The 24,157-nt window shown below is 47.0% G+C and overlaps 1 protein-coding gene and 1 long non-coding RNA gene across 6 annotated transcripts; one reads left to right on the plus strand and one right to left on the minus strand.

Moving 5' to 3' along the window:
- Window positions 1–754: 754 nt before the first annotated feature.
- Window positions 755–12,075, minus strand: DNAJB5 (DnaJ heat shock protein family (Hsp40) member B5). Of its 5 annotated transcripts, none has more exons than XM_031945415.1 (4): window positions 11,994–12,075; window positions 5,545–5,789; window positions 1,332–1,933; window positions 755–1,141 (listed from the first exon to the last, which is right to left on the minus strand). In XM_031945415.1, the coding sequence occupies exons 1-4, from the start codon at window positions 12,068–12,070 to the stop codon at window positions 908–910; spliced, it is 1,158 nt and encodes a 385-aa protein (XP_031801275.1). In that variant the 5' UTR covers window positions 12,071–12,075; the 3' UTR covers window positions 755–907. The 5 variants fall into 5 exon arrangements, with proteins under 5 accessions (XP_031801275.1, XP_031801276.1, XP_012398498.1 ...); XM_031945416.1 differs by lacking the exon at window positions 11,994–12,075 and adding an exon at window positions 11,826–11,888; XM_012543044.3 differs by lacking the exon at window positions 11,994–12,075 and adding an exon at window positions 10,937–11,114.
- On the plus strand, window positions 11,372–13,735 carry LOC116420456. Its single transcript, XR_004230783.1, has 2 exons — window positions 11,372–11,459; window positions 12,658–13,735. It is a non-coding gene; the product is annotated as an uncharacterized LOC116420456 (long non-coding RNA).
- Window positions 13,736–24,157: the final 10,422 nt, after the last annotated feature.

Here is a 24,157-nt window from a genome sequence, read left to right on the forward strand (position 1 = left end):
GCACCACAGAGTTGCCCAGTACAAAAAGGTAAAAATCCCACTCCAGCCCCTTAGTTAGCCTAAAAGAAAACACATGTGGTACATAGTAGGCGCTTTCCCCTTCTGCCCAGCCCCTCTTCCCCCAGCTCGCAGGCCCCGGTTTGGCTCGGGGAAGGTGTGGCTGTCAAAGGAGGGAAAGTGTTTTGAGGCGTGTCTTGTCTGGAGAAGCCCCAGCCGCCTCCCGGTCCCACTTCTCCCCCGGCAGCTCGGCGAACTCCACCCCTGGTAAATACAAAGTGTCTCGTGCTCAGTGGCCCTCCCCACCCCCCCTTCCCCCATCCCAGAGTATGTGTGCACAAATATGTGGGAAGGTATGTGTGTGTACGTGTACTCGCTTACACGAGAAGAATCATCCTTCCCCGCCCCCTCCCCCCCTTCGCGTGTGGTGATGGTCCGGGGTAAGAGTGTCCTGTTTGAAGTCCCCTCCTCCCCCACATTTGGCGGGAGAGGGGGCGAGAAAGGAGGGCAGGAAGGACCTCGGCAGCGGGTAGGGGAAACGACATGCTATTTACAGGCCTGGATAGGAAACCTCTACATGTAGATCGTCAAGTAACAGTCAAATCACTCTCCAGCCGCGGGGAGCAGTAAAAGTGGATCCAAAGCTTGGGACAAAAAACAGCGACCCCTGGCCCCGGGGGCATCCCTCCTCCCCCCCCCCCCCCCCTCCCCCCCTCACTTCCCACCCGAGACAGCACTGCCAGGTAGGGGCGGTAACAACTTTCTGAAAACAAAAGTGGCTTTTTTGCATTTTAGAAAAAGGTAGCCCGGAGGGGCGGTAGGGCCGGCTGGATAGCCTTTCTGGCTGCCAGAGCCTGGGGCCGGAGGGCGGTATTGCTGTGGAGGCCGGGAGCCGGCCCTGAGGCTGGGCCTAGGAGCAAGGCAGGTGCTGTTTTAAGATCTGTCGCGTCTGCGGAGCTATCCTGTCAGGGAAGCGCACTTTGAACTCCACTATGAGGTCGCCCCGCTGGGTGGGCACCTTAGGGAAGGGCAGCCCCTCCCCGCGTAGTCTCTTCACAGTGCCAGGCTTGATGACATCATTGCAGGGCAGGGGGATAACTCGGCCGTCGATGGTGGGAATGTTCACAGTGCAGCCACACAACGCCTAGGGAAGAGGAGGCGGGGCAGAAAAGCGCGCGTTGATTTCGGAAGCCCGGTGGGGAATGGGAACGCGCGGCCGGTCAGGTGAGGCCGGGCGGGATGTTGGGCCCTAGGCATCCGGGAATCGGGGGGTTTCGGGGGGACGTCCCACACCACCCCCGGGACTCGCAGCCCGAACCAGGGTCCCAGCTTACCTCCTTGAGGCTGATCAGAGCACTGTAGACCACGTTGGTCCCGTCTCGTCGGAAGTGAGCGTGGGGCTTATCCTTAAGTACAAAGACTATGTCGGCGGGGATGTTGTCCGGCGTGGCGTCGCCCTCTTTGGGGAAGGTGATCTTGGTGCCCTCCTTCCAGCCCCGCTTGATGACGATGTGGAGGATCTTGTCCTCGGTCCGCACGGTCCGACCGTCGGGATTGAGGCGCCTCCGGGTGATCTTCATGCGCTTGGTGGAGCCGTGGTAGACTTCCTCTAAGGACACGCGCAGCTCGTGCACCACCGGGGGATCTTGCACCTTCCGCCGGGGGTGCAGGGACTCCTGCGCTCGTCTGGGGCCTCCACTCAGCCCATTGAAACCAAAGCGGCCGAAGGCGCCAAACGGGTCCTCGTCTTCGTCCACATCCATGTCGTCTGGATCGAAGCCGTTGAAGGGCCGCGTGGTGCGACTGCTGGCGAAGAAGATGTCGAAGGGGTTGGAGCCCCCGAAGAAGGAGGCGAACGTAGCGTGGGGGTCGCCATGGAACGTGTAGTGGAAGGAGCCTCCAGAGCCTCCGGAGCTGCCACCGCCGGTCTTCAAGCCTGGGCAGGGAGGGGGGAGCGGGGAGGAAGGAAGGTAAGGCTAGAAACACAACCTCCAGTCTCGGCTCTGCTCCTTCCGCCCTGCCCTCATCCAGCAAACCCGTCTCTAAGAAGGGGAGCTGGGTTCCCGGGAGTTACCTGATACTTACTGCCGGCTCTCAGGATCTTTTGTCCTCCCCCTTATCTTGGGAGGGGGGGAACTACTACCCTGGAAAGGATGGCAGCTTTGCCATTTGTGAGCACGGGGAGAGTAATATCTGGTTTGGAGAAGAATAATCATCCCTCCCCGTCAGAGCGTACTCATTATTTAGTCTGATCCACGCCGAGATGGTTTGCCCAAAGCAACCCAGAGAGCAAGCCCAGGATTAAGACCTAGTGCTCCAAAGTTGGAACAGAAGTGATCGCAAGGGACAATGTTGAAAAATTACCCATAAATATGATATCCATGAAAATCTATAATAAAAATAAAATAAAATAAAAAAACTAGTGCTCTTGACAGCTCTGTACACGATGCTCTGGGCACCACTTTAAACTCTCATGCCCTTCAAACGTCCCCAAAGTCAGTCCTTCGAACCGGCTGAGAGGTGGAACCAGAGAGGTCATGTTGTTTGCCTCTGATTCATACATTGAGAATTAAGGGGGCGGGGGGAGACCTCCTAGATTCTTGCTTAGCCTCTAGGAGAAGAGGACATTCATTAGCCATGAAGTGGATGAATAGCTGAGGTCCAAGAAAGGTTCTGGATACTCTACTGAGGCTGCTGGGGAATTTTTGAATCCTTTCCTTTCCCCACCCACAACTGCAACTAAGGATAGGCAAAGTGGGTAAATGGCTTTGGTGAAACCCAAGAGAGATCACAAGAGGGACGATATTTAATAGTTGGTTATTTTGAACATTTTGATTTTTTTTTTTTTTTTTTTGGTCAGAAAATTCCATCCTCCACAGCAGCTAGGTATTTATTTTGTAATAAGTGGCATGTGCTACAGTTACAGTGAAGGCTCAAAGCTTCTGATGAACAGTAACATAAAAGGGGAAGCAATTTTCCAACACTGCCTAAGGCACACAAAAGGCTTCTAGCAGCTCTGTGCCCACCCTACCCCCTCCTCTATAGTGGGAGCCAGATTGAGATATAGTTGGTGAGGAAGACCAACCCTCCTCCCTCTCCAGTCCCTACAGGGGAAGCCTCAGGGCCCAGAGGAAGAAACAAGCTGAATATATTCATGAGCAGAGAATAATAATTTTTCTGGAGGTTTCCAAATGCTGCCCATGGCCCCATACCAAGTGTCTGAATGGCAAAATGGCATTATTAAGCCTTTTCACTCCCACATGCCATGGGACCTAACTGGGAAGTCACAGGATGGCTGTCCCCTTTCCTGAAATTTCATTCCTCACACTGGCTTCACAGTGGTAGAGACTGCATTTTCTTTGGAGCCTTTCACCTGGAGTTCCCAGCAGGCTCCTCCCATCCCCCTCCCACAAAGCAGTGCCCAAATTAGCCTGTTACTTCCCTGGCAAAGACTTGAGGGTCATGAGGACAGGTTTAGGTTTCATTTTTCAGGGAGGAATCAAGGTTGGGGGCTCTTGGACAAGGTAATAAAGGCTTCAATCTCCCCCAATTCCCCCCCCCCCGGGATTCCCAATAGACTCCCCCTCCCCCAGTAGGCTGGGAACAGGCTGTCCTCAGCCGTTCACAGCTCACAGCTCTTGGTCTGTCTGCACGACAGGCTTCTTGTGGGGGTGGCTGTGGAGGAGGCAGCCTGGAATGGCAGCCAGAAATACTACCAGCCTCTGGCACTCTGGCAGACTAGGGGATGTGGTATATTCACTGTTTGAGTCAGCCCCTCCTCCTAGTCCTTGAAGGAGAGTCAGCATATCCAAAGAGGTAGGGAGAGGTGAAAAAAGGCAAAGAACAGAGGGATTGAGTCCACATACTTTTCCAAAGTCACTGACTCTCTAGGAACAGTGAGTTCTACCTCCAACCTTGATTCTCAATATGGAATAGACCGTAGGGGCCCATGGGCCAAACTTGGTAACTATAGTGGAGAGAGGTGGGAGGGCTCTCCCCCTTCCCCCCTTCCCCCCATCCTCAAGGCAGCTGGATTTTTACCTAGGTTAGGGGCCCTGGGGTGGATGGATTCAATTCTCAGGCTTGGCCACATGGTGGTTTATTGACCATATACCATCCCATCAGAAACCAGATTAAAATGTAATTGGAAAATATTTTACAAAATAAAAGTACCAAAAAGCTAAATAATATTTCATTTTAAAACAGGCATTTTGTGGCCTGTATTGACAGGGAACCTTATGAATTAGTGTCCCCATTCCTATTTTGAGTTTGACACTTCTAAAGTTGTACACTACCCTACTCTGGTATCCCTGGGAATTTTTTGGATATTCTGGGAGATTCCTGGTGAATCACCAAGAGTTGGTGAGTCTGGGAAGGGAATGTCCAAAGGACTAGGAGAAGGGGGCAGGCAAAAGGAAAGGGGAGGGTAGAGAAAGGAAAAGAAGGTTCCTCTTGGGACTGGCAGCCCTAAGTTCTGCTTGAGACAGTGTTGTCTTAATATAGCCTAACAGGTGCCTGTTGCTGGCACTGTGGGGCCCTGAAAAGGAGGACCAGAATTAGCAGCTACATCATGCTTGTGGGATTTGCTAAGAGGTATTGCCAGGGCCACTCTTCCTTCAGCTTTATTTGGGCCTTTCCTTCTCCCTGACATAAACCTTTCTCCCTGCTTTTGGCCACCTCATGTCCTGGGGGCATCATGCCAGTGATAATCTCTACCTCCCCAAGACAGCAGCAGGGGTGCTCTAGAATTGTTAAGGAGATATACACTCCCTGATAGCACCATGCTTTAATTTAGAAAAGAAAAATGTGGTTACTCTTGGCTGCCAAACCCTAGCCCTGGTCTCAGCAGTTAAGTCTCAGCTCCTATTTGACCCCAGCAGGCAAATTGCTTCCCTCAGGATCTCAGGTGCCCTTGATCTCTGGGTCTGCAGTATACTGGGCTAGAGGCCACATCTCTCTTCCCTTGGCCCTAGTTTGTTTATATAGAGGTCTTCAGAGACTAATACTCTTTGCTGATGAATACAAATGTTATGTGCCTTTCCCCATTTTCGCATCCAATGGGGCAGCACTGACTTCAGGGATGGCCTAATAAGGCTGGGAGAAGAGGTGGTTTCAAGACTGGCAGAAGAATCCCAAGGCCCCAGGCATCATAGTGACTAGATCCTATGTCTTACCTCTTTTCTTGTGTTATGTGGGGCCTTAAACTGTGAAGGCTGGTCAAGTGATAGTGGTAAATAGAGAGTTTAGAGAGCTCAGGGTAAAGGAAATGGGTCCCAGGGTCCTAGAATGCTAAGAAGAGTAGCAGGAGTCTTAGTCCTAGCTAGTGAAACCCCAGGTGCAGAAAAAAGGGGTTAGGTTCAGGGAAATGATGAGACAGCTTTCCTCTGACCCTTGCCTCAGCCTCAACACCCAAATGGCAGGGCCTCTTCCCTGTTACTAAGGAGCTCAGAAGGAATTGGGTCACAGAGTTCTCTTCGGTGAGAACAGGCATGCTTCACCCACAGGGCTGCCCCAGGCCAGGTGCTGAGAAGCTGAGGGCTTTCTTACCTTCTTCCCCATACTGGTCATAAACAGCTCGTTTCTTGGGGTCACTCAGCACATCATAAGCCTCTGCAATCTCCTTAAACTTCTCCTCAGCACTGGGCTCTTTGTTCTTGTCTGGATGGTACTTCAAGGCCATCTTCCGATATGCTTTCTTGATCTCATCTTCATTGGCTCCAGACTGGATACCCAGAATCTTATAATAATCCTTCCCCATTACAGCAACTGGACCAGTACTGGCCTCCTTGTTCCTGAAAGAAGCCCAGGGCCAAATCTAAAATAGTTTTTAGTCTTCTAGCCCCTTTCATCTACCTGCCCTGACCTCCCCCGGACCTTTAATTTTACCCTTTGACAAGTCTCCTCTCTTGGTCTCAATTGCCTCATCTATAAAAGGAAAGAATCGGACTAGATGAATAATAAAGTTCTTTAGAATTAGATCCTGAGGCTTAGGGATATGAACTCACTTCCAAGGTCACTCAGCTCCTTGGTGGTAGAGCTGAGACAAGAAACTTCCCTGCTCTAAATTTTAGCTTCCGTACCAGAAGCTCTCCCTCCCATCACCATAATCACTCGACCCCTTTCCAGCTTAGGGGCTGAATTGAGCATATTTTTGGTTTTAGCCCCTGAATTCCAGGAGCTGAAAAGTGAGGAGGCTGTGGCCTACTTTGTGGGGCCCAGCTGAGACCTGATTCATTACTCAAGTCTTAGAGTTGTCCAGATCAAAGACATCGGTTGTGTGCCAGTGCCTCAAAGGCAGCTCTCCACTGGGTCTCTAGATAACCAGCTGGTAGAACAGGATAGGAAGTATGTTTAGTAAGGTTATACAGGGCAACATTTCCTTCCCGCAACATACTGGGAGTGAAAGCTAATGATGCTAATACTGCTGAAATGGTATACTTCACATAATATTAAATTTGGCTCATGCTACATACACATGGACAAGAAATGAAGGGAAGGCATCCTGGATTAGGCTGTCCTAGCTGGGTTGTCACAGGGATGCTGCAGTCCCTGGGGAGAGGGGATGAAGAAGGTAGCATCTATCTGGTTAATGAGTGAATAACTGATGGATGGCTGTTCTGAAAGGGTAGAAAATCTTTGCTCAATAATGGAACTTTAGGATGGTCCTGTGAGAATATTCTTTCCCCAGAAGCCTCCTAGGAAGAGACATATAGGTCACCTCTGAGCTAGCCAGTCATACTGGGAAGTTAAGCCAAGGATGCTAGGGATCCCAGGGTCTTTCTGTCATTAAAATCCCTTGATTTCTGTTCTAGTCTGCTTATTCCCAACCTCACATTCACATGTGATTTGAGCCCTCCAAGTTCATGAAGACAGGATGAGTCATAGCCCTTGGACAAGGAACTAGGAGCTTCTGCCTCCATCAGCATGAGGATCAATTCCCTGCCCTAAGGTAGCACTTCAGTTCACTCACTATCTTTTGCCTCACAAAACACACACAGTAGACACTGTTAATTCTGACACAGAGGCAACTTGGCAGAGGCAGAGTTCTTTTCCTGTCCCATTCTGGCTCTGTTTGCAACTAGCTGTTTTAAGCCTACCCTTTACCTAATACTAGAGGGGGATTCCTGAAAGCCCTTTTCTCCTATTCAGACATCCTAAGTTTGCCTATATAGGTTCAGTTCCAGCTTTCAGTGTCTTATATAGCATGAAGTGCCCAAAGTCCCAGTTGTCCCCACTGGCCTTTGTCTGCCAGGCCTAGATCAAGTGATATCTGGTCACAGATGACATAGGACAGTCATAGCTCCCATTGCTTCTTACCATATGTACATGTATATGTGGGTGTCCATAGGGATGTGCATAATATGTCGAAGAGAGGGTTTCTTCCTATTCCTGGCCAGGGATCTCTCTGGGGAATAGCCAAAAAGCCATTCTCTGGCTCTTCTAAAGCATAACACAATTACTGCCAATGGCTAAGGCAGGGGCAGAGCCTTTCTAGCAAAGCCCTGGGCTAAGGCCATACCCACTACTTTTTGCCCTCATGATGATCTAGCACCAGCCCTCGAGTGGCATTTGGAGGGTGGGAAGGCAAGAGGGAGACAGTTCTATCCCTCTTCAGGTAGGAAAGGAGGTAGTGTCTCTAAGGTCTCTTAAGGTCCTGGGCTAGCAGGGCTAGAATGGCTGTAGTTCTTGCCCCCACAGTTGCTGGCAGCTGCTGGGCTGACTCATGCCTTTGGGAGCCTCTTTGTACGAAAGAGAAGCATTTATATGAACCCGGGCACCCCTCCTTCCACCAGCGCGTCATGCCAAACTGCACAGCTCCCGGCGGCCCCCCACGCGACAAGCTGGGGGTTGCCATTTTGAATCACAGGCATGTGGGGGAGGTGGGGTAGGGAGGGCACACAGAAAAGAAAGTGCATCTGGGGGTGGGCAGCCATTTTCGGAAGCAGCAGTAAAATCTTATCTGAGAAGGAGCTGGAAGGGGGAGTGCTGTCATCTCTGTCCCAGCCCACATCTCCTTCCCCCATCATCCAGGCCTCCCCACCCTACAGTTACTCAGGCCCTGGGTGTCATTCCCCCACCCACCAATGCCAGCTCACAGGTGAGGCATCACAGCATGTCCGTGTCAAAGGACAAACAAAATAAGTTCTAATCTTGAATATCCTCATGCTGTCCCCAAGTTACCTCTGCCACCAAACTAGTTCCTTTCCTCAGAACCAAACGGCCAAATAAGCAGGGTTCAAGAAGGTCTTGAAAACCCCCCTGATGGGAGGGAGAAATGAAGGACAAGCTCTTTTAGAAGTCCTCCCTCTCCCCTCCCCAGCAAATTTAGCATGTCTTTCTAGGCTAGTAGGTAAGAGCTTAGAGGGGCCCTGCTTTCCTTCCCCATTTCCTCCACCATGTGCTCAGATGACAAAGAATCTCCAAGGCCTTGGAGAGCAAGAGCACTGCGGTTGCTATGATAAGAGGAAAGGATAAAATAAAATCTTTGATAAGATATTGGAGGCAGGTATGGGGAAATGAAATAAAAATGGCAAGAGCAAGTATAAAGGGATATGGAATATAGCTATAAATTGGAATATGTAATGCAGGGGTATGAGATGAGGTGAGGTATGAAAGAATGGCATGACTGGAATGATATGAATAGGAGAATAAGATATGATATAGGATATGTGAAATATCAGATGAGGTATGAGTTTATAAGAAATATGGGAGAGTGAGTATATAGGCTATGGAGGGATAAGTGGATGGGAAATGAGGGGATAAAAGGGAATGAGGGACTATGAGATGAGGAGGATGAAGAAATGGGAGATATCTGGAGATAGGAGGCTATTGAGATATAGTGGATGTGAAATAGATTATAAAATATGGGGAGATGAGGAGATATGAGATATAGATGAGATATGGGGGTTATGAAATCCTAAGGAATAAGGTAAGGGAGAATGTGATATAGGGGAGAAAAGGGGTGGAAAAGGGGGGAGGATATGAGAGGATGAAATATCAGAAGATGGATATGAAATGAATAAAATACCAGAGATGAGATAAGACAATTGAGGTGAAAAATGGTGAGTTGTGATGAAAGGATGAATGTCCTTCTGCCATCCTGACAGAGGGTGAAAATACTTTTTAAAGGGACTTACCGAAACTTTACAAACCCATTCAGCGTCCATGCACGCAGTTTTAACGGCTCCAGCTGAATTTTAAACATCAAGCTAGCTAAGAAGTCTTCTCCCCAGAAGTGTGGGAAGCTCCGGAAACCTCCTCTTGCCTGGATTGGGGGAGCAGCTGGGGATGCGCAGGAGAGCCCGGTGCGCTTAAACATTCCCAGCAATGCCCCTCCTCTTTGCCCTCACCCACCTGTCCACCAGGTGCTTCAACAGCCAAGTGCTGCTCAGGGCCACATGTCCTGCTCTGGCCTGGCACCCAAGAGCCAGGGAATGTGAGCCCTCACAGGTGAGGGGAGCTGCCGAGCAGCAGCCCCGCAGGTGACCGCCGACTGGCTGTCTCGGAGACTCGGGGCTGCCTGAGAGTGGGTCAGTGTGTGTGCTCGCGTATGATTGTGAGTGACTGCCTGTGAGTGTGAGATGCAGAGGAGCAGCGTGGAGCTCCTCACTCACCGGGGAGAGCCTGACCCCAAATCACCAAGAACCTGCTCAATGAAGTCACTTGACGTGCGGTGTCTCCTCCTTAATTGGTCTCGGGGTGGGGCCAGCTTCAGACAAAAGGCGCTTCGGGAAGGGTGGGGGCGGGGGTCTGGCCGGGAAGAGTGTGTGCGGGGAGGCTGGGGCTCTCCCTGGGTCCCCAAGTCCAACAGCCGGGGAGGGGGGCATTGAACGGCTCAGTGCGGAGCGGTGATGTCACTGGGGGGGGTTGTGGGTGTGGGGGGGAAGGCAGAGCTGGCGGGGGAGGGCACGGTGGGGGTGCCCGGCGGTGACGGAGACCGCTCCCAGCCACCCCCGGCCCAGTGCCAGCCCCCAGCCCCCCGCGCTACGGCAACCCCCCCTCTGCCTGCCTGTCGCTCGCTCTCACCGCCACGGGGGGCCTAGAGCAGGGTGGTGGGGCCCTATGGTCGCCGTGGGGCACGTCTAGTCTTCAGTCCGCTTCAGTCCTTCCTCCCCTCTCCTGCCGAGCTGTCCCAGGCTGCGGGCGGCCGGACACCCGGAGAGCAGCTGCCCGGCCCGGGAGGGAGGGAGCGCCCGCGGGACTTTCCGTCCCTGGGGGGACTAGGCAGGTCTGGAACCCGAGGTCCCCGCGGCGGCGGCGGCGGCGGCGGCGGCGGCGGCGGCGGCGGCGCGGCCCCCAGCTCCCGACTCCCAGCAGTGCCCACCCGCGGCGTTGGTGGCGGCGACGGCCCCCGGCCCTCTAGCAGTCCCGCGGCGCAGGTGCTCGGCCCCCACCCCACATCGCTCAAGCCCCTGGGCGCAAGACCACCAGAGCTGCCCCCCAGACCCCTGCGGCTCCCAGACCCAGTAGTGCCTCCGGCTCTGCTTTAGCCCAGACACCCCGGCCTTGGGACCACCCCGGCCCCCGCCCGGCCCCGGCGCGGCGCCCTCACCGGTGAGAAGCTGTGGGCGCCGCCGCGGTCGGTCAGACTGAGCCGCTGTCCCGTCCCGTCCTGTCCCCTCCCCCCGGATTCACCGCTTCCACCCGGGACCGAAGCCACCGGCCGCTGACAGAGCGGGGAAGGGTGGGTGGGCAGGGGGGGAGACCCGCCCCCAGGGCCCCGCCCCCGCGCCGGCCATTGCGCGGCAGGCCCGCCACTCAGCACGGTCCTTGACATGATTGGACGGTACTGAGCGAGAAGGGGGCACAGGGAGGCGTGGGGGGACGGACGCCTACTTTCAACGGCGGCCTGCGGCCGACCCCCTGTCTGCACAAGGCTCGCATTCCAGGCTTATGACTGGCGCTTTCAGAAGTCAGTCAACCACGCCTCCTAGCTTACCAGTCACTTCATTGGTGAAGGAAGCTGAAGGTAGGATCCTCATATGATCTTCGATTGCATTGGTCCAAATGGAAGATTTGGCCCCGCCTCATGCTAGTGTTGGCATTTCTCCACCAGCCCAATTGACAGGCCTTTGAGGTGGAAAACGCCGGCCACCCTACTAGTCTCTAGAGAACCTTCTGGAAGCCTCGCAACGTCATAGGCAGGTCTTAAAGGGAACGCGGCTACTCCAGGCCTACGAGAGCGCCCCGGACTTAGCTTTTGGGGGGGGGGGGTGTTTTTGCCTCCTCCCCTCAAAAAAAACCAAAACGAACATCAGCCTCTCGGAGGGAATGGGAAACGGGTCGCAATGCATCCTGGGAGTTGTAGTCCATTGGGTGGGTTCAAGAAGTCGACGACAGGAGGAATGGGACTGAGGAAACTCCCAATTGGCTCCGCCCACAAATCCGGCCTCAGACTTGGCCCTCCCAACAGCCGCTGTCCAGTAGACCACGAGCTTCTTGAGGGCAGGATGGTTTTTCAGGTTGTTTTCCTTTGTCTCCACAGAATCTAGCGGGCCGCCCGTACATTAGGCACTAAATAAATGTGTGATGAATCGAATTGACTGGCTGACCTGCCTGGGGGCTCGGGAACCCATGAAGGAGGAGCTTGGGGTTAGGGAAGGAGGAGGGGGCGAGGGCGTTCCCGGTTTCCCCTGGCGAGGCCAGCCGCCCGGGCCTGTCTCCCTAAACCTCATGCGGAACCCTGCCTGGACTCCCCGCGCCCCCGCAGGAACCGCCCCTGCCCCCACCGGGCCGCAGCCCAATTTCAGGTCCCCGATTCAGATCCTGCCCCGGATGCAGCCCCCAAACCCCACCCCCACGCTGCTCCCCGCCCCCCGATCCCCTACCTTGGCCCAGGCTCAACTCCAGATTCCCCACCCTGCTGCCGCACTCTGCCCCAATCCTTAGATTCGCCTTGCTGACCTCGTCCCACCCCCTTGTATTATAGATCCATAAGAGTTCTATTATAGGAATCACAGGCACCGAGTTTCAGTCCTGGCTTTGTCAGCTCCTACCTTTGGGACCGTGGGCAAATCATTTGACTTTTTCTGCGTCTGATTTCTCTCATCTCTGGTACCCCGTGGCCCTCCATCCCTACCCAGGCTGGACCCTCCATCCTTACCCAGTCCTAGGTCCCCTCCACAGAGTGACACGTAGATCCCGACCCTGGCCCTGAAATAGTCCCAGACCCCCCGTCCTCAGCTAGGCCCAGATTTCCCAGGCGCGGCACTGCTCTGGGCTAGATGCATATCACTGACCTAAACTGCCACCTTACACATCCCCTCTCTTCTGTCTCCGTCCCTCTTTTTCCAACCCTGTTTCAATCCTGCTTTTTTCCCATCATTTCATTGCCCCCTATCTCCCATCCTCCTATTTCCTGTCTCCCATCCTCCTGTCTACCCCCTCACCCCATCCCTGGGACTTGGGGGAGTAGAGCTGCGGGGGTGGCTGCCATCGGAAGCTGCCTGAGCAGACACAGTGCCTGGCGCACACGTCACTGTCTCCCAGGGCCCATCTGTGCCAGCGGGAGACGGGGGTGTGGGAGGGGGCGGGGAGGGGGACAGGGGGAGGGGGCCACCCCGACAGAGGGGCCTTTAGACACACCAGGGAAATGGGTGGGGACTGCTTCCCCAAGGGCAGTGAACTCATTCTTAATTTCCATTCTTTTCTTTCTTCCAGGGGCAGGAGATTCAGGCAAAAAGCAATGTTCCTATTCTAATGACTGAGCTGGAACCTGAGACCTTAAAAGTACCCAGTCCTGAATTACACTGTAGGATGGAAGTGGGACCTGAATTCTAGAAGGTTTCTTCATTTGACCTTCCCTCATTCACACCACCTATATCTGTGGGCTAGGGGAGAGTGGGTAGTGTGATGTAATGGTGCAGGTGTGTGGGGGGAGATGAGGGAGGGAAAGGGAAGACGGGGGAGGGAACAGAGACAGAATAAGCTAAAAAATCTAATAAAAGGAAAGAGGAAATAAGCAAGGTAATGGGATGAAAGGGATAATGTCCCCCTCGGTGGAGGATGGAGAGGGGTACAAGATCTGTTCTCTAGCTATGGGAAAGGTTATGAGGAATTGTCCTTGAGTTGCCCTATCCCAGCTACTTCCTATTTGTTCTTCTCCTAGCTCCCAGATCCTCTAACACTACTGCTTAATCTCTGATTTGGGGGCTTAAATACTTAATACTTAAATATAAATACTTGTGTGTGTGTGTGTGTGTGTGTGTGTATACCTTGCTCATGGATATGTGTGTTTGTCAGGATGCTCATGTTCCAGTGTATGCCCAGCTTATATACATGTGTCAGTATATACTTACAGGTTAGGTTTCTCTATGTCTATGCAGACATGTATACCTGTGTGTATCTGAGAGAAATGCTATCATATAAGCTGCCTTGCCCTGGGCACTCTTCTCTGTCAATCTGGGCAAGGGACTTAGATATAGATAGGCCCGGTGGGAGCTTTGAGAAAACTAGGTAAGAGGAGATAGACCAGTGGTGGTAATAATAGTGGCATGGCTAAACCCGTACTAGGTAATTTGTCTATCATATACAGGTCACTTGGCTGTGTGTGGATAGGGTTAGGGGTTGAGAGAGAAGGCGTGTGGAAGAAGCTGAGGATTGGGAATGATAGAGTGAAAGGGCAATGGGAGAATAGGATTTGTGTGAACTTGTATATGTTTTTCATCTTTTTCTCTGATTACTGACCCTACTTGACTCTAACCCCATGTGTGTGATTAAATAAATCTGCCTATGAGTATGTCTTTGCGTATCAGAATGTGTGGTTTATTTGCAATTGTGTGGTTATGTCACTGTAATTATATGCTTACATGTGCTTGTGTGAAATTATTCTCTCTGAGCCATCTGTGGTTGTGTGTGATTTGTATGATGTGTCTGTTGGTGGTTTGCTTGTGATTAACTTGTGGGGATTTGTGTAAGTGCATGTGCATGATCATGCATGTAACTTTTATGTATGGTTATAGATCTGTATGAACGAATGAATGTGAATATGTAAATATGTGTCAATGATTATGTGTTTATTATGACTGTGTGTGCAACTGAGTGGATATATTATATGTGATTCTGCATATATTATATTCATGATGTTGTGTGTAATTGTAAGGGATATCATCACTTTAGATCTCTGTGCCTTCCTCCTTAGCCCCTTTGGAACTAGAAATGTTGGAGGTCTGAAGATAGGAACAGAGGGAAAGCTTGAGCTTGGGGCAAAGGACCAGGACATCATAAGCCCCAGGATCTGCCCATCTTTCTTCCTCCTGCTTCCCCATGATTTCCTGAGTCCATCCCACATTTGGCGGGGGGCTATGAGGGGGTGCCCAAGGGCCGCATCATCCAGCCTGTACTCAGCTTCCTACCCTGTTGCCATGGCAGCAGTTGCTAGGGGCTCCCACGGTTGCTAAGTTCTGGGGGCGGGTAGAACAGCTGCCAAGGCCCTGGTTGCCAAGGGAGATGAAGCAACCACAGGGGAAGGAGAGTCTCTTGTGGCATTTTCCCCCACCCCTTTTCTTCTCAGCACTGGCTAGGGGACTGTCTGTTCCTCCTATCCATCCATTTCCTCAGCCCAAGTCCCCATACACTGTCCTTACCTGCCCATTCTCAAAGAGAGAATTTCTTCAAAGGGAAGAAGGAAGAACTAGGAAATAGGGAAAAATTCAAGGGATTTCCTTCCATCATTGAAGGAACCCTTGCTTCCTCTAATATCTAATCTCCTTTCCTTTTCCCTCTTGTTTTCCCATCTTCTCTTGCTTAAACTTTTGCATATCCCTTTCCCTTTCTTTCCCTCTCCTTCCTACACCTGTCTTTCCACAACATATCTTACTTCTGGTCTACTTTCCCTCTTAATGTCTCTTTGTCTCCTTCTAAGTTTCTTGGACTTCCTTTTGGGCTGGCCTAGGAATTGACCAGTCCTTGAGTTCAAATCCTACTTGTGACATTAGCTGTGTGACCTTGCATAAGTCACTTAAGTAATTGGGTCTGTTTCCTCATCTCTAAAATGAGGAGGTTGAATTCCATGACCTCTGTGATCCCTTTCAGCTCTAAATCAATGAACCTATGATCTTTTGGCTTCCCTTTCCCAACCTCTTCAGCTTTCAGTTTTTTGCCACCATAGTACTATAAAGAGAGCTAAAGATTTCATCTCTCTCTTGGATTTTATGGGAGGAGCAGGGGCTATCTGACAGATAATAATATGGTCAGTTAACATGTAGTTTTCTAAGTCAGTATGTATCCCCAAGGGATCCTCATGTACATTTAGTAGCCCTCTGTTTCTATTTGAGTTTGACACTGGTCTAGAGGAAAGCAAAGAAGGGATGCACCTCTAACTCAGGCCTGACCCGGGATATGGTTGAGAAGCTCTGGTTTGGAAGGATAAAGCCTATCATGGAGAAAAAGCTCTGTGGCTCCATTCTCTGAAGAGGGACTAAATGCTAGGATTCTTGAATGCTCGTGCCCCCATGGATCCCATTTTCTGGCTATTTTCAGCCTGCAATATGTCCCATCTCCCTCTACTACCTGTTTTCTCACCACTTTCCTTTTCCCTCTTTTAATTTACCAACAGGGACTACATTAGAAAGGCTATAAACTGACCTCTAACTCTGATTCTAACTCAGCCACAGACTGATCCTTTAACCTGGCCATATGCTAATTTATGAATTCCTTCCATAATCTGATCCTTTAGCCCCAGTCACAGAATAATCATTGAATTTACATAATATATTCCTAATCCTGCCCAAAACTCATCTAACCTGATCAAAAGTTAGCCACCTAACATAATCTACAATCCAAGTCAACGTTAGGGACTGACTCCAAACGTTGGCCACAAAGTGGCCCCTAGACCGAGCTCTAGATTGATCTGTAAGTCTAAATATATCCCTGATCCTGGTAAAACATAGACCTCTAAATCTGCTACAACTTTATCTACTGTTCCCATCTGCAGATGAACTAAGTTATGTATTAAATTCCAGGAACTATGCTAGGCACTATGGATTCAAAGTAAAAATGAAAATAATTTGCTTCCTGAAGGTGAAAGTTTGGAGTGGGACTGGAGAGGACGACTTGGAAGAGAAAGAGAGTAACATGTTTATACAACAGAATATATATTAAATAGTACATACTAGAAGCATAATGGCATCTAAGAGTCCCAACACTCAAATACTTTTCAGGGAGGAAGAGCAGTTGGAAAGCCAAACTGGGTAGAAACTGGGGCCATTGGGAGAGGCTTTTCGTAGTAAGGGCTCTTTACCTGAGCTTTGAGGGATTCAATGAGGTAAGGAAGGAAGGTGTTCCAAATACAGGAGACAACCGAAGCAAAGACATAGGAAAGGAAGAATGTTATTTCCAGGGAACAGCCAGCAGGCCCATTTGTCTGGAATGTTGAGGGGAATTAAAATGGGAAATAAGTCTCAAAAGGTAGGATAGAGGCAAATATGAAGGGCTTGAAAGGACAAATGGAGCAGCTTGCATTTGATTCTACAGACAAAAATCAGCTACAAGAGTAGGGAAGTGACTTGGTCAGGTCTGTGCTTTAGACAGCTGTGTGGAGGATACTTTGGAGGTGGGAGAGATATTCCCAATAACAGGGAGACTTTTGCAATAGAGAGGTGATGTGGGTCTGAACCAGAATTATAACCATGTGATTGAAGAAGAGAGTGATGTGAGACATTGTAGAGTTAGAATTTATGAGATTTGGCAACTAATCGTCTTTACCTATCAGTTCAAAGTTCATTCACATTCAGATTTTTAGTTTTAATTCATATTATCTATATAAATAGAAAATAGACCTCAGTCAGTCAGTGGTCTTTGAAGTTCTTTCAAATCAGAACAAGTAGATACATGTAATATTCTTCTTTAAGGTGTAATGTTCTCTGGGAGTAGGTTTCTTGGGGAGGATTCTGGGGGCAGCCTTCGTTTCAGTTTAGTGTAATCACCCCAAATATAGGCAGGGATTAAAGCCAAATCTTTTACTGTTTCCTTCAAAGTCTTGTCTCTTTTCCTGGGCCTGGTTAGCTTTAAAAGAGGTCTATCTCTCTCCTTGGTTCCAAGAGCTCCTGCTGCTAGTCCTTTGCCTTTGTCAACTTCAGCCTCCAGCAAGCACAAAGGTGGAAGATGGAATGAAACTGTCTCTTCATTCAAGAGTGGGCTTGTGTGTCTGGCCCTGACAGCTCCACTTTATATGCTCCACACTGAGTATACACCAATCCTTATATCACTAGGAAACCATTATTTGTTGTAGGATTAATCAATGCTAAAGTAGATTTAACCACTGTCTCCTCAATTCCACTTGCTTAGCACCTTGTAAGAATCCTAACAGATACACAGTTACAGATTCAATATATTAGATACCCAATCATACAAATCACACACCATCCAGAGACAACTCAAAAGATAATAAGGCTTCCATACAAATATAGTCATGCATAATACAGCCAGGCGCAGCCATACAATCAGACACATTCTTTCTCAACATCAGTAGGCTGTCTTTTCAAAGTCCAGAAGAAAGTGATGTCTAAACCGATGGCATGAATTACTTTGCATGTAAGGATTTGGCTCAGAGTACCCAAGTTCACAAACCATCCACTCACCCTATTCACACCCGGATCCTTGTATCTGATAAGATGTCATGGTATTGGTCATAAAGGAACATAGTTGGAGATGGCTCAGCTTTTTGAGCTTAAGAGAGCAAATGGAATCTGATAAAGTCTTGTCATGCTGAGAGGAGAAGTAACAAGAGGCCACAGAGAGAGAGGCCTGTGCCACGAGAAGCAGCAGAGGAACAAAAGGAAAAACTTGCAGGTCAAAAAGGTGCATGTTAGGAGGAAATTATAAATTTTTCATCTATGCAATGACTCTATATGAATCAGCTAGATCTTGCCATCATTCTTGCTGCTGTCTTCTCTGAAACTCCATGTCTTGCCATCTACTCTGCAACACTCTCTGGTTCATCTTCTGCCCTGCAGTCAAATCCCTACCTTATTAGAATGTAAGTTTATTAACGGCAAGGATTATCTCAATTTATAATATAAATCCCTAAAGCTTAATACAATGATCTGGATAAAGTAAGCACTTAATTTAGGCTTTTTCATTCACTCATTTATTCATTGAACTCTTGGTAGTCACTTTTTTGATGATGAATATCTCCAGACATAGCCAGCCAGGTACTTAGATGACATATATATAATGCTTATTATCATTGCTACATCTATATTTGAAGCCTTTTAATCTTAATTAGATCAGGATTTTGTGCTTTGCTGGAATAACCTTTGAGAACACAGAACGATCTCCACTGATAGCATATGACATCAAAACAGGCTTTGTTGGTACAAAATAAATAGCATTTTAATGTACATCATTGAATGAGCATACTTTTAATTTTGAATGTGCATCTCATTTTATATCAATCCTGTAAAGAAATTAGTATAATTATTATGCTTGCTTTTCAAATGAGGAAACAGACTTAGAGATAAGTAATTTGTTCAGCTAACAGAGAAAAAACAGAATTCAAACTCAAGTCTTTTGACTAAAATAGGGTTAGTCCATTGGCCTTTGCAATATAGCTCTCAATAATCTTCAGTCAAACCTTTGTGCTTCTTCAAAATTCTCTTCTCCTTGAAGAAGCCTCTCCAGATTAGTTTGAAGATAATCCAAATGTTCATTTATTCATTCATTCACTCATTCATTCATTCAAGAAGTAGTGATGGAGTGCCTACCTTGTATGCTGCATATGTTATCATCGCCCACGCTCTGTGTGTGTGTGTGTGTGTGTGTAGGTGTTTGCCTGCAAGTCTGCATCTGCTGGAGATTTAACTCTTGTAAATTTGTCAGCAGGGACTATGATTATTTCGGCAGCTCTGGATAAATCACCAAACCATGAAATTCCTTGTGGAACTCCATTGTTTTTCCATCAGACAAAAAGATAAGTCAAGCACTACTGGAGGAGGTCAGAACTGAGATGGGGTGGGACAGGATATACAATTAGGACTAATTTCAGAGATGGGTACTCTAGTTTGGGAAGTGGAAAACTGAGAAGGTTCAGGATAACTATCCATAGAATTAGAAAGGGATGGAATGGACTTGGTTCTCAAACCCTAGAATTTGAAATATCTTCAATCTCAATGTCTTTCTTGAGCTGAGCTAGGTATATATAGCTAGTGTTTCACCTACCTCAGGCTCAAGATTCTCTCCCAAGTATGTTTCCCCTAAATTTACTTAGATTGATGGAACTATTATTCTCTCACTCAGGCTCAACATCTTGAATCCATTCTTGACTAAACTTTCATTTTCACTTCCCACTCCCTCAAATTAATTCTCAAATTCTATTGATTCTATACTCAATAATATCTCCCCCTTCAACCTTTTCTTTCAACTCTTAATGGGTATTCCTAACTCCAATATCTTCCTTCTCAAATCTACCTTGTACACAGTTGCCAAAATAATCTATTTAATACCTGTTTGATAATGTCCTCTCTCTGCTCAAAAACTTTCAATGGCTCACCATTTTCAACTAGGATAAGAGGATGAGAAATGATCAGAGGATTTTTTAAAGTAATAAATTTCTATTTTTAAAATATATGTAAGAATAGTTTTCAACATTCATCCCTGCAAAGCTTGGCACTCCAAATCTCTCTCCCTCCCTTCTTCCCCCCCTCCCTTAGACAGCAAGCAATCCAACATATGTTAAACATGTGCAATTCCTTTATATATATTTCCACATTTATCATGCTGCACAAGAAAAATCAGATCAAAAAGGGAAAAAATTGAAAAAACGAAAAGCAAGCAAATAACAAAAAAGATGAAAATACTAAGTTGTGATCCACATTCAGTCCCCACAGTCCTCTCTCTGGATGCTGCTGCCTCTCTCCTTCACAAGTCTATTTGAATTGGCCTGACTTACCTCATTATTGAAAAGAGCCATGGAGGACATTTTATATATATATATATATATATATATATATATATATATATATATATACATACACAGAACATTCAAAAGTTCTGACTGAACCTATCTTTTCAGACTTATGTCACTCTCGAGCTTTCCTATATTCTATGCTGCATACACACTGGACCATGTGATCATTTCCTATATCTTTCTCTGTCTCTCTCTCTGTCTCTCTCTCCCCTGAGTCAATTGGGGTTAAGTGACTTGCCCCAGGATCACACAGCTAGGAAGTGTTAAGTGTCTGAAGTCAAATTTGAATTCAGGTCCTCCTGACTTTAGGGCTGGTGCTCTATCTACTGTGCCACCTAGCTGCCCCGTCTCCTGTATTTATTGCTCATTTCCATTTCTATGTTTTTGTGCATGTCATCTCTTATACTATATCTCTTGTACTATCTTTTTTCATTTTCTACCTACTGACAACTTTTACCTTCCTTCAGAGTTCAGCCCTGGGTCCAACTATCTTCATGAAATTGTCTCTCTCCTCTAAACCCACAAACTCTTTAATTTCCTACCAGGCTGCACTCTTCTGGACTTTTCCATTTTGCTCTCCATCTGGATGTTTTCTCTTTCCCTCCCTTCTCCCCTATTCTTTTCAGCCTCCTTATATCTGTTGTTTTCCTCATTAGAAAGTATGTTCCTTGAGAGCAGGGACTGTCCCTTTTTTTCTATTTGTATTCCCAGTGCTTAGCACATAGTAAACATTTAATAAATGATTGTTGACTTAGCTTGGCTTGAAGAAAGTTTTTCCTCCTCAAATCCTCTAGGCCTCTCTATTTCACCTATTTTACCCAGTGCTTTTGAAACTTGTATTATGTGTGAGTATACCTTTACCATTTTGCAAAGACGAATATATATTACATCTATCCCTAATGCCTAACACAGTTCCTTGTATATGGTAAACAAATGTCTAATGTTTGTTGAATTTAGTTGAACTAGAACTGGGATAAATGGCAATGTCTCTTTAAAATTTAAAGGTGATAATTTCAAGACAAATAACAGTAAGATTTTCTTCCTTCCTTCCTTTTTCCTTCCTTCTCTCTCTCCCTTTCTTTCTGTCTGTCTCTCCCTGCTCTCCCCCACCCCCCTGCTTCCAGTAGTTACTTTATCTCTTCATACTGGATTACTGGGATTGTTACTCTAATAGGTTTCCTCATCGCTAGTGTTTCCCCTTTCCTATCTATCCTATACATTGCCACCAAATTAACCTCCCTAATGCAGATGTTGAGAAATAGCATAGCATAATAGATAGAGAGTTGCCATAGAATTATGAAGTCCTGGGTTCAAATTCTACCTCTGAAACTCAGGACTTCAGGCAATTCTCTAAGACTACACTTTTAAGCCGATAACAGTTTTCTCATCTGAAGAAATCCAATGAGATCACAAATTTGGTTTTAAAAAATGCAAGTCAGTCCCTTACTCAGAAACCTTCAAAGGCTTTTTGTTACCTATAGGAATAAGGTCGGATTATTTGGTGAGGCATTTTATGGTCAGGCCCCAAGCTAATTTTCCAATCTTATCTCCTACTGATTCCTAATGCAGACCCTCCACTTCAGTCAGCCTGGCCTATTTCATAAATATATCTTGTGTTCTCTTTGTGAACTCTTCCCTCATGCTGTGCCCATAGTTAAAGTTCCCTTTCTCCTTTCCATTCTCTGTTGACTCAAATTTTTGCCCACTCTTCAAGGTTCAAATGAAATTCTATCTCCTCCATGCAGTCATCCCTGACTGAGCCAGCCAATGCCCATTTCTTCTTCAAGTTTCCCAGCACTTCCTTTCTCTGTACCATTCATTAACACTTAAGCATATCCTGCTCTGCATTGGCATTTCCCTTTCTAGGTCTTTCTATGCTTTGCTTTCCCTTCTCTGGTAGCCCATGTTTTATTTTCAAAAGCTTTGAGGGCAAGGGATAGCTAGTAGGCCCTGTGGCTACAATTCAAAACGCCTTGAATTCAGATAGGACCTCACACACTGGCTGTGTGGCCCTTAGCAAGTCACTTGAATTCTGACTTCAGTTTCCTCAACCATAAAATGAGGATAATAAACAATACACATCTCCTAGAATTGTTGTAATGAGCACTTAGCATAGAGCCTGGGATACAATAGCTCAATAAATGCGTGTTTCCTGTCTTTTTAGTCCTTACAATGTCAAATTCACTGTTTTACCTACAGTAGTTGCTCAGCAAATAACAGATTAAATGAATAAGATAGTGGTTCAGGTTGAAAATACAATAAATTACAATATTTAAAATACAATATTTACAATTTATAATATTTATAATATTTAAAGATATACTACCTAGATGAACATGTGATGTTAGATCTCCAATTCCAGGGGAAATTGGAACTCTTATGAAAATGTTATCATAGAGGGAAGCTACCACAGTCCCCAATAAAACACTGAGTCAAAATCAGATCACTGGACTGGAAGGAACCCAAATTCCAACTTTATGACAGTGAAGAGAGTACCAAAGATTGTCACCAGAGGGCATCTAGAGCTCAGCTCTTAACTAGCTCTCTTCTGTTTTCCAAAGTTTAGAATGAATAATAAATTCTGCAATTCCCCACCCTGTTCTCTAGGACAGGCTCTTCTTCCCTGCAGGGCAAGCATGGGTGACTGAGAGGCGGTGGTAGTTATGTGGAAGAAGGGAGAAAACATTTGCAATTGGATACTTTTTTCCTTTACTGTGATTTACATTGATGTACAGAATTCTAGATGAGGAACTTTTGTTCCTTTCTCAGAAATTTAGAGACTTTGTGAGTTGCCTGGAATACTGAGAAATTAACTAATCTGCCCAGGACCAAAAAGCCTATATGTGATAGAGGCAGGATGTCAAACTAGGTCTTACTGATTCTGATGCCAGCTTCTTCTGATTTAGAACTAGAACTAGAGGTGACTTCAGAAGACATTTAGTGTAACTCTCTTATTTTACAAATCTCTGTAAGTCCCAATGAGATCTACAGATTCACAGAGATCAAATGATCTGTCCAAGGTCTCACAGGTAGTAAAAGATAGGAAATGAATATAGATCTTTTAGCTCCAATACTCTTTCCACTGAATTTATCCATTGGACATATTTCCTTTATGTCTGGGCACTTTTTAGGATACCAGTATCTCTCATGTCAGAGAAAAGAGCTGGGAACTGGGTTAGGAAGAAGACTGAAAGGATTATAATCTTTACACTTCTCAATTTCTCCCCAACTTCTACAAGAAAGAGAATGTGTCCTTCTATCTTGTTAGCTCACTTGGGTGCAGTTTACAAAGTTTTCTCACCACAGTACTGGGAAATATCTCTGGGTTTGGAGTCAGTGACTCTCAAATCCTGGCTTTGCCACTTACTACTGCCTCGATCATTATGTGACTTTGGCAAAAGCACTGTAACTTTTTTTGAGAATCAGTTTTCTCATCTATATACTGAATTAGAATAGCTGATTTCTAAGGTATCTTCTAGCTGCAATAGATTATTCTGTAATCTGATTCATTTATACTTTAGCTTCTTAATTTGTGGCTGTTATGATCCCATGGGGGGGTCTTCTAATTGATGTGAGGGTCACAAAATTATGATTTATTATCAGCAAATGTTAGATTTGCATACCTGTTATATATACTCATAGATCCTGAATCACGTAAAAATTTCTCAAGCAAAAAGGGCCCTGATTTAAACCACATGGAGTAGTGATGAGAATCTATGCTGGGATGATGGTTATGGAAAGAGAGAGGAAAGGATAAATGAAATAGAATCAGTGGCATTTGGGAACTGAATAAATATAAACAGTGAGGGAGAGGGGGAAATCAAACTTCACCTAAGTTGAAAAGGTAATATCATAGATAGAAAGAATGAAGTCATAAGGAAAAGCAAGTTTGTGAGGAAAGAACATGAGCTCAGTTTTATACAGGGTGAGCTTGAGATACTAATGAGAAATCCAAGTGGAGATATCCTCTATGCTGTTCAGAAGAGAGCTCAGGGCTGGAGAAATAGATTGGGATTTTTCTTCAAAAGGTAACAAAATTATGTTCCAATAAGAAAGAAGTTGGAAATCGGGGCAATAAGATTGCAGAGGAAGACAAGGACAGGCCTTTAAGTAATAACCCCCAAAAGATTTAAAGTCTTCACCTTCACCAAAAGCAAAGAAAACAGTGGAGAAAATCAGGGGAAGAGTATGGTGTTTCAAAAGACTTTTGGCTATGTCAGAAATTATAAAGAGGTCAAGGAAGTTGAGGACTGA

This window comes from Sarcophilus harrisii, chromosome 1, assembly GCF_902635505.1.
Source record: "Sarcophilus harrisii chromosome 1, mSarHar1.11, whole genome shotgun sequence".
Lineage (NCBI taxonomy): Eukaryota > Metazoa > Chordata > Mammalia > Dasyuromorphia > Dasyuridae > Sarcophilus > Sarcophilus harrisii.